Genomic DNA, 10,721 nt, shown 5'->3' with positions numbered 1-10,721 from the left:
TTTTTTAGTCAAACAATGTGAAGATTATTTTATTTTTTTTCTTTTATTAATTTTAATTATCCAAATAAAAAGTATATATATCTTTTCTTTTACTTTAAAAAACTTTCCTCTTTTATTTTACTTTCTTTTCCTTTTGTTTACTAATGTTTATCAAAACATAGCGTTAGGGTTCTCTATGGGAGGATAGTAGCCTTGGTTTGATTACAAGGTCAATGGTTCCTCAAGCTTCCCAACGCGGTAGCCTTTGAGGAAGGAGTTTAGTCAGTATACAGTTTTTTAGTGCTTATGAGTTTCAGTTTTCACAGGTAGATTAACAAGTTATCTGAAGATTGATCGAGTATGTTTTGTGGGATTGTGACAGCAATGGACGAAGAGCTGGACTCGTTGTGGAAGTATCTTAGATTGACGAAGTAGGAAAATGATGTTGTGGCAACTGATAGGGGTGATAAGACAAACGAGAATGATGAGGGAAGATCATGGCTAGTTAGTATGCCTATCACAAAAAGTCTATATAACAAAGAGGCTATGAAAGGAACATTAAAGCTATTATGGTGATTGGCAAAACAGGTGGATACAGTAGATCTGGAAAACAATACGTTGCTTTTCAAGTTTGCAACAGTGGCAGATAGAAGAAAAGTGCACAAGGGTTCCCCGTGGTCCTTCGATAAACAATTAATCCTCTTTAAAGAGTATGATGGGAAGCTCAGACCAGAAGAATATGTGTTTGATAGAGCAACCTTCTAGATTTGAATGTACGGACTACCATTGGGTATGAGAAACTATGAAAATGCAAGAATTGGCAAGAACATAGGTGATGCAGCATTTGGATAAAGGGGGTTGGGCGAGATTCTTAAGGTGTAGGGTCGAGATCGATGTATATAAACCTTTGCGTAGAGGCATAAGGGTGACAATGGAAGGGGAACAAAAGGCAGTTTGGGGAAGATTAAGCTACGGAAGGCTGCCAAACTTCTGCTATACCTATGATAAGCTAGGGCATCTAGAAGATGACTATCAAAATATGTCACAAAAGGGTGTAGGCACAGAGGAAGGGAAATAGTATTGGGCATGGCTACGTGCGTCCCCCTTAAAGCATAAGAAATCTGTTTGGGAGAAAGGGAAATATGGGCAGAAATGGAGACTAGAATCTAACAAATATAGGGGGAAACAAGCTCAAAAGGTGGGGCTAGACATGGTGGTTAATGGTGCTGCGGTGGTGCGTAGGTCGCAAGTGGAGAAGGCAAGAGAAGTGGAGTACGTTACGGAGCGTTAAAAAAGGGATTCCCAACAGAATGAAGCAAATTATGGTGCGAACGTGGATAATTACAGGCGTAATATTAGGACTATCAAGGATAAAGCACGTGACTTAGGGGAGGACGGCATGGGGTATTTTAAAAGGATAGGGGGCCAAGGTAATGAGGTCCTAGTGGAGCAGAATAAAGGTGGTGTTTTTGAGGATGTGGGCCTTAATGCAGATATAAGCCTAAGATTTCAAGAAGAAGTGTTAAGATCTACGAATTTATTATGAATAAGTTTTTCCCAAAAAGAGGTATGGCCCAGGAAATAATAGAAGCAAAATACCATGTCAAGGCACATGTAAAAACAAAACGTAGGGACCATGATAATATACAGAAGGTGGCACTGGAAAGCAAGGGTATTAAAATGACAGAGAATAGGACATGCAACGTAGACCTAGGTGGATCAGGTGCAAAAAGGTTGAAATGGAATAAAATGGCGGGGGTGGCTAAAGAACCAATGTACGATTTCAATATGAAAGTAGGGAAAAGGAAGTCTGAGCTGGGTGACCTTTAGATATGGAGATTGATAAAAAAGAAAAAAGATGTAAGGAGTCAGGGGGACAATGTAAGAAATACCACAACAAACGGCAGAGACTGGAATCTAGTCTCGTCGAGAGCCATGAGGTGCTTAGCATGGAATTACCATAGGCTTGGGAACCCACGAGCAGTTCGAGCTCTTCAAAATGTTCTGAAAAGAAAAGATCCTAAGGTGGTTTTCTTAAGCAAAACTATCTCCAAGGTCACTAACCTTGATAGAATCCGTAGAAAGTGCATGATGTACAGTTTGGTTGGAGTGGATGTGGTTGGGAGAAGTGATGGTTTTATGGAAGGAGGGTTTAAAAATAAGTCTGCAAAGTTATTCCAAGTACCACATTGATAATTTAACAATGGAGGAAGAAGAGAACGGAAGTTAACGAGTTTTTAGGGGAACGGAATACAAGGGAACGACATGAAGCGTGGAGTAAATTGAGAAGGCTGTCCAATTCAAGTCAAACCATGGCTATGTGTAGGGGATTTCAACGAAATACTTTGGGACTTGGAGAAAGAGGAAGGTGGGGTCAGACCAGAATGACGGATGGTTGAATTTCGGAACATGCTGGAGGATACGAGATTGGTTGATCAGGGTTTTAGTGGAGCATCATTTACTTGCGGTAGAGGATCGACCGAAGAAACCAGGATAAGGGAAAGGCTCGACCGAACGGTAGCTAATGATAAGTGGGGGGAGTTATTTCCAAACTACAGAGTAAGGCACCTGGCAAGTGGATATTCGGATCATTGCCCAATTTTGGTTGAAACCACGGGCCATGAAACAATCCGTAGATGTAAACAGAGATCAAGGGGTAAACGATTTAAACCAATGTGGGTCCATGAATTTGATCGTGATTAAATAGTGGAGAACACTTGGCATGAGGCAAAGGAAGGTGGTATAAAGCAAAAAATTGGTAGGGTCTTGGACAACCTGATAGTATGGGCTAAAGGGAGATTTGATGGCATGCATACAAAAATAGGGAGGCTTACAAATGAGCTACAAAGTATTCAGTGTCCAAACAAGAATGAGGAAAATATACGACAAAAGTGGAAGCTAAAACAACAGTTAAACAGTCTACTAGAAAAAGAAGAGGTTTTTTGGCTTCAAAGATTTAGGCTTATGTGGCTAAGTGAAGGTGACAAGAACACGAAGTATTTACATGCATGCAAACCAGCGAATAAGGTTGAATAGAATAAATGGGCAAGATGATAGTGCCGTGTGGTGTGAAGGGGAGCATAAGGTAGCAACCATGGCTATGGAATATTTTAAAGAGATTTTCAGGTCCCAGGGGACATCCATTATGACAGAAATCTTTCAAGCTATACATGCACAAGTCACACTGGAGATGAACGAGATTCTGGTGTCTAGCTTCACTTCAAAAGAGATTCGCGAAGCCACCAAGTAGATCCATCCCACGAAAGCGCTGGGCCCTGATGGTATGCATGCTTTATTTTACCAAAAATTTTGGTCTACTGTTGGTGATGATGTTACTAGATTTTGCCTATCGGTGTTAAACAGGGAAGGTAGTTTAGAGGAGATAAATGAAACGCATATAGTTCTTATCCCAAAGGTAGCTTGCCCTAATAAAATGACACAATTCAGAACAATTAGCTTATGTTACGTCAGTTATAAAATTATTGCAAAAGCTATAGTTAATAGGCTGAAACGAGTGCTACCATATTGTATTAGCGAAAATCAAAGCGCTTTCATTTCTGGTAGGCTAATCACAGACAATATCATAGTTGCATATGAACTCTTGCATGCTTTGAGGCCTAAGAAAAAGGGGAAGGAAGGCTTAAGGAGAAGCTTGGTTCTCGGGAAACATGGATATCAACTGTTATGAAATGTGTGAAATCTGTCAGGTATAAATTGGTGGTTAATGGCAGTGTGATTGAGATAATAAGGTTAAAAAGGGGACTACGACAAGGAGACCCTCTTTCACCATACCTTTTCCTGCTATGTGTAGAAGGTTTATCAACTCTTTTAGCGAAGGCTTAGAGGGAAGAAGCACTTATGGGAGTACGGACCAGTGTGAAAGGACCAAAGATCACTCATTTTTTCTTCGTAGATGATAGTCTACTGTTTATCAAGGCAAATTAGATGGAATGCGAGAAAGTGAGAAACTTGCTAAAGATCTATAAAAATAGGTCCCGGCAGAAGATTAATCACAATAAATCGAGGCTACTCTTCAGTAAGAACACTGACAGAAACAAGCAAAAAGTAGTGATGAACATGTTTGGAATCTAAGTCACAAATAGCCCAAAAAAATACATGGCTTACCAATGATTTTTGGGAGAAGGAAGAAGAAGGCAAATTGGAAGAAAAGGAAGGGAAAGGAAAAGAATAAAATTTTAAAATATAAAATGATTATTAGATCCTTATTAATTTCTCTAAATTAAAATTATATAATTTTGAACTCCAAAATTATATTGAGAATACAAAACATCATTTATCAATAAATTTATTGTCTCAAATTTTTTTCTCTTATTTTTATGAATTTAATAAATTTCATTGATGATTAATTTTATGAAAAAATAAAGGAAAATTGAAGCATGGAATATGTCAACATAAACATGTAAATATTATAGTAAAAACAAAGATTATCAAAGGTTATAATCGAAAAAAAATATAATAAATCATTTTTTTCCCTTTTCATTTTTTAACCAAACAATGATTGTTAGGATTTTTTTTTTGCTTTCTTTTGCTTTATTACTTTTAGCTATCCAATCAAAAGGTACATGTCATAGCATATGGATCTGTAAATCTATAGTTAGACTTAACAAATGGAGTCGCCATCAATCTTTTTTATTTAGGTGTGATTAGTTACTTAAGGAATCTATCATTTTAAGGAGCTCTTAAGTTTAACTAAGAGTCTCTAAAAGAATATGTTTGGGTTTACTAACCAAAACAGGGTTTGAAAGTTCGGTTACATATGAAGAAGGTTATAGCACCCCCACATGCCTATTTAAAGGATGGTACCATTTTATTTTAAATTTATCCTAAGGTTTTGATTATAATAGTTTCAAGTTTTAATGTTTAAATATTAGAAATAATTTTTAAGAATTTTTCATCAATCTGACAGAATTCTTAAAAATATTTCCTCACTTCAAGAGTATTCAAGAATCCCATTTGTTTTCTTGAAGAGGCTCCGTCGTCTAAAAAAAAGTTTAATCATTTTTTATTTTGGTTTTTATTATTGAAAATATCTCTAATTATTCCACCATTTGGGTCAAATTAGAAATATTTTCTCTTTTTGAATTTCTAAATTTTTCACCATTTAAGCCTATTTAGAAATTCTTTTTATTTCTCTTTTTTTTGGAAAGAAAATAATATGACAATTATTTTTCTTGAAAATTCATTTAAATTCTTCCACCATTTGAGATAAATTTAAAGAAATTTCTCACCTAGGGATTTCTTAGAAAATTTACCATTTGAAATTTCTAAGATTCTCATCCTTGGATAATTGTCAAATATTTTCAACCAAAATTTTTTATTTTTTATTTTGGAAAAACAATACCATTATTGAAATTTCATCTAAATTATTCCACCATTTGGGATAAATTTAGAAAAAATTGTCACCTAGAGATTTCTTAAATATTTACCATTTGAAATTTCTAAGAATCTCATCATTGGGTAATTTGTATTTAATTCCAAAAAATAATATATTTTATTTTTTTTGATTTTTTATTGAAAATAAATATTAATTATTGTTTTTGAAACTTTATCTAAATTATTCCACCATTTGGGACAAATTTAGATAAAATTTCTCACCCATGAATTTTATAGAAATTTGTCATTTGAAATTTCTAAAAATTTCATCCTTGGACAATTAACATTTATTCTAAAAAAATACTTTATTCTTTTTTATATTTTCTATTTTTTTCTAAAATTTAATCATACAAAATAATAAAAATAAATAAAACTAAATAAAAAATACTAAAAACAGAAATGACTCAGCTTGGTGGCTTCAACGCGACTTAGTTTTAGGTAAAATGTGGCTTTAAAAACTAAGCTTGGTGGCTTGGTTTACGGCTCGGCTCAGCTAGAGCCAAAGGTAGGGATGCGGATTGAAGGTGGGTTGAGCGCTCGGGTGTTGTCGCCTAGCAGTAAAACACGTGGATCCTGGACTGAATTAAAATGCCAAAATGATGTCATTTTAGAGTTAGTATAAAAGCTAGAATCCGATCTTTCTTCATCTCCTTTCTCTTCTCTCTCTTCTTTTTTTTTTCTTATTCTCTATCTAAAATAAATAAACTCCAATTGAATCCTTCTTTAGATTCTGAAAATAGTCACCAGAATCTGGGTTAGTTCGTCGAGGGTTCACCAAAAAATTCAACCTTGTTGGAATCTTCAATCGGATTTTCAGATTCTTGCTAAAAAATTCAATTGGTGTCAAAAAATTCATCAAAATCTGGAAAACTTTACCGAAATCTGGGAATTTTTAAGATTTTTCCAAAAATCTTTAATTTTTTTTTATTTTTGCTAATTGTTCTACTTTTTGTAGTATATTTTTTGCCTTTTTTATGTGCTTTCCCTCTGTTTTTTATCTTTGCTTGTCTTGTTGTTGTGTTTCTATTTTGTGATCTGTGTGTTTCTGTGTATTGCTTTGTTTGATCAATGTGAATTTATAGAGAGTAATTAGAAGAATTTTTTACTAGCCATAACTTCTTTTGATAAGATTTTTGTATAAAAGAGACCAAAACCAACCACGATTCTGCCAACACCCATCCACGGCAGAATTTGCATTATCTTTTTTTTTTAAATTATTATTATTATTATCTTATTATTTTACACCTAACTTAAATTAAAGATAAATTAAATGATTAAATTAAAGATAAATCAAATGAAAAAAAAATGAAAAATCAACAAAACAAATAAATAAATAATAAATAAAATAAAATATAAAATGAAAATGAAAATAGATAACTGGGCCTGATAATATGGATCCTATTGAACCAGGCCTAATTGGTTTGGGCTTGGACTAAATAGGGTGTCTATAGTTGTCTTTCTTTGCGCATTTTCTCTACAACAAAAATTGTGCAAAGACGTAAACACCCAATCAAGACTCAGCTCGATATATATTTTTTTAAGTAGACTCTTAAACTAGCTAAATGACATAAAATTCTCCTAAGCAAAGGTTCACAACTTTTGGAAAATTAAGTACAGCTTTTCTAAATATAGGCTCAACAACTTTGGACAAAATAAAGGCTCCTCTAAATAGAGACTCAATAACTTTGAAAAATAAATAGGGCTCCTTTAAACAAAGGCTTAATGACTTTGAAAAAATAAAAGCTCATCTAAATAGAAACTTAATGACTTTGGAAAAAATAAAGGCTCTTCTAAATAGAGGCTCAACATTTTTAAAAAATAAATAGGGCTTTTCTAAACAGAGGCTTAATAACTTTGAAAAATAAATATGGCTCCTATAAATAAAAGCTTAATAACTTTGAAAAAATAAATAAGGCTCTTTTAAATAGAGGCTCAATGATTTTGGAAAAATAAATAATGCAAATTTATTTAGAGGTTTAACAACTTAAAAAAAATAAATAATGCTTTTCTAATCAAAGGCTCGACAACTTTGAAAAATAAATAAGGCCCCTCTAAGCAGATGTTCAACAATTTTGAAAAATAAATAAGGCTCCTCAATATTCATGTTCAGAAGAGTCATAGATCATGTCTGATGAAATTTGTCATGAAAACTCAAAGATTCACAATTTGAGTTTGAAATTCAAAGGTTCACAATTCACAAATTCACACAAATTTTTAGATTCATAAGAACTTTTTAGCTTCGTAAGAATTCACCAAAATTTGATTATTAAAATTTCAATTTCACAAGAATTTGATTTGTAAAATTTCACATATGCAAGATTTTAAGATTTACATTTGTGAGATTCACATCCAAAATTTTAATTCATGGATTCACATGTAAATTGTAAGGCTCACATCCAACATTTAAAGATTCAAATTCTGGAGATTCACATTCAAATTCTGGAGATTCACGTCCCAAAAGTTAAAAACTTCAGGGATTCACTTCCTATGTCAAAGATTTTGATTCAAAAATTTCTCACTTAAAAACTTCAGAATTTCATCCCAAATTTTCAAAACTCTTCATTTGAATTCAAAGATTCACATTCAATAAATCTTGGAGTTTCACATCTAAATTCAAAGGTTCTCATTCAAAAATTTAGAGATTCATATCGAAGAGTTCAAAGCTTCTCATCCGAGTTTGAAGATTTACATCCGATAAATCTTAGAGTTTCACATTTCAAAGATTCTTATTTGAAATTTAACGACTCTCATTTAAAAACTCAAAAACTTAAAGATTCTCATTTGAAGATTCACAATCTTATCTTAAAAGACTTCATCAAAATATTAAAAATTTCCTTTCTAGATGACTTTCAAACTTTTATCAAAGTCAAAATTTTATATGTAATGAATGTCATGATCAATGATGCAAATGCTTTCTTAATGATGCAAATGCAACAATCTAGATTCTTACAATACTACAAATGTCATTTCTCAACCATGAGTCAAATGTTTACTGTATAATATAGGTGCATGGCCAAACCAAAGTTTTAAATATTCATGGCCAAACCAAAGTTTTAAATATTCTCCTAACAACAATGCAAATTCAATGCATGTAATGCGAATGTTTATGTCATGAAATTCTAATTAAATGTGGTAACATGGATCTCAAGACCCCACCATCTTACATTTTTTCTTTTTATAACTTCTCAGTACTTTAAAATAAGTTTCATCAACTGATTTTCATTATTTTCATCACTTGATCACCATTTATAGGCTTCTCAGCATTATCAATTTCAAAACAAGTTTCATCCATTGCCCTATATCATTTAATCATAACTCACAAGCTTCTTAGTACTAGCAATTTCAGAATAAATTTTGTTAATTGATTCACATTATGTTCATCACTTGATCACCATTCATGGGCTTCTCAACACATAATTTTTATCACTTGATCACAACTCTCAAGTTATGTCAACCAATCCATCACTATATTCATCACTTGGTCACACCATATGTCTTTTCATTTTTTTTACCCCAAATCATCTTGGATTTCTTTCTAAAGGAATGCAATAATTTTTTATGCACATTATCATTCATTCATTATCATTTCAAATCATGATAAGTATAATGCAATCACATGTTTTCTCAATTTGATTTAGGGATAAGAGAATATAAGGTGAATAGGGATAAAGGTAATTAATACAAGAATGAGTCTGATATAAAAAATAAATAAAGAAAAAAATAGATTTGATGCATGTCATTATGATGAATGGTATATCTAAACAATGAATATTCAGACAATTCTAAAATTAATCTAATTTTTTTTTCAAAAACTCATTTCTTTGACTGTCGAAATTATTTTTAGCTCATCAAACTTTACCCTAGCTTCAGAGGATCTTCATATATTTTTGGTCTTTTATATAAATTTGAACTGTCTACCCAACACTTAGCTCAAAGTTTTTTCTACTCAAATCGCCCTTTTGAGTTTTTAATTTGATTCTTCATTTTCTCTCATTTTCATTTTTTTTCTCTTTTTTTTCCATTTTTTATATTTTTAATTTTCAATTTTCCCTTTTTTTCATTTTTTTTCTTTTTCTCATCTTTCATCCATTATTGATATCTTTTACACAACAATTTTTACAACACATAGTATGATTCTATTATTTCATCATAAGCATGCCTTAGCCTAACACGTGTCATTCAATTCGAGCATTCATATTTGATCAAAATAAACTTTTAAATATTGTAATATAGGCTATGGTGAGGGGTAATGAAAGAAATGGATAAAATAGAATCAAAACATGTGTTTAAAGGGTTCAAAACTAAAGAATAATTTCTCATCATTTAATGGATTTTGGCATTTTAACCAATTTCACATCATTTCATTACTTTTTCTTTTTTCATTCTTTTTATTCCTCACAAAAGGATTTTTATTACTTTGCCTTAAATCATGTGTGGCATTTATTTTTTTCTTTATTTTTTGCTTTTTATCTTTAAGACCTTTTGCTATCTTTTACGTTTTTTCTTTTTAAAAAATTACCCCCCAATGTGAAGGGTGATCATTGATTGAGGTTCTTTAGAAAAAGAAATCATAACAAGCTTAAAAGGGTAACAATGAATGGTTTTTCAAATGGTAAAAGAAAAACAACCATTTTTCATCTCAAACATGAATGCTTTCTTTGAAGATCATTTATTGAACAAAAATAAGCTTATGAATCTTTATAAAAGATTGCACATCTTTAAGACATATTAATTTCACATCTACTAGTAACTTGCTTATTTTGATCAAATAGTCTCCAATGTGACTAAGTTCTCAAAATTAAATCTCAAAATTTTGTTATCATTGTCTAAACATTCATCATTAAGAATAGGAATAAAATGACATGTGAAAAAAATTAAGCATGGAATAGTGATTTGGATGAAAGAGAAAATGTAATGAAATGCATCATCCTTGCCTTTTATTGAAATGATGAAATCTTTTTGCAAAAAAAGAATTCCTAACATTACTTTGAAAGAAAACTCAAAATGACAAACAATATCTAGCCTTGACATTTTTTTTTTTTCAAAATTATGCCCTATATGATCAAGTGAAAGATTTATATTGACATCCTACCCCTTTGATTCATTGCAGCTCTTCAAGTCTTTTCAAATCACACTCGTTCTTGATTTTCATTTGAAGCATTGACATTGTGATTAGATAATAGATTGCCACTAACATTAGGCATTGTTATCCCCCTATCAAAATTTATCATTCCATCCTTGATTAGTCGTTGCATCTTTGCTTGAGAGTAGTGTAATTTTTAGTAAAATGATCAGTAATTTCATAATGGTAGTCACAATGAGTCGTAAAATTATATCACTTACGATAG

General features: G+C 32.0%; 1 protein-coding gene across 1 annotated transcript; it reads left to right on the top strand.

Moving 5' to 3' along the window:
• Positions 1 to 2,370: 2,370 nt before the first annotated feature.
• On the top strand, positions 2,371 to 3,015 carry LOC149516417 (uncharacterized). The gene is made up of 2 exons (XM_089766253.1): positions 2,371 to 2,635; positions 2,687 to 3,015. Exons 1-2 carry the CDS (start codon positions 2,371 to 2,373, stop codon positions 3,013 to 3,015), a joined length of 594 nt encoding a protein of 197 aa, XP_089622379.1.
• Positions 3,016 to 10,721: the final 7,706 nt, after the last annotated feature.

The sequence above is a fragment of the Durio zibethinus genome, chromosome 10 (assembly GCF_047325235.1).
Source record: "Durio zibethinus cultivar Kanyao isolate XHJ-2024 chromosome 10, ASM4732523v1, whole genome shotgun sequence".
NCBI lineage: Eukaryota > Viridiplantae > Streptophyta > Magnoliopsida > Malvales > Malvaceae > Durio > Durio zibethinus.
Note: the sequence above shows the minus strand (reverse complement) of the source record. Positions and strands in the feature narration are given on the sequence as shown.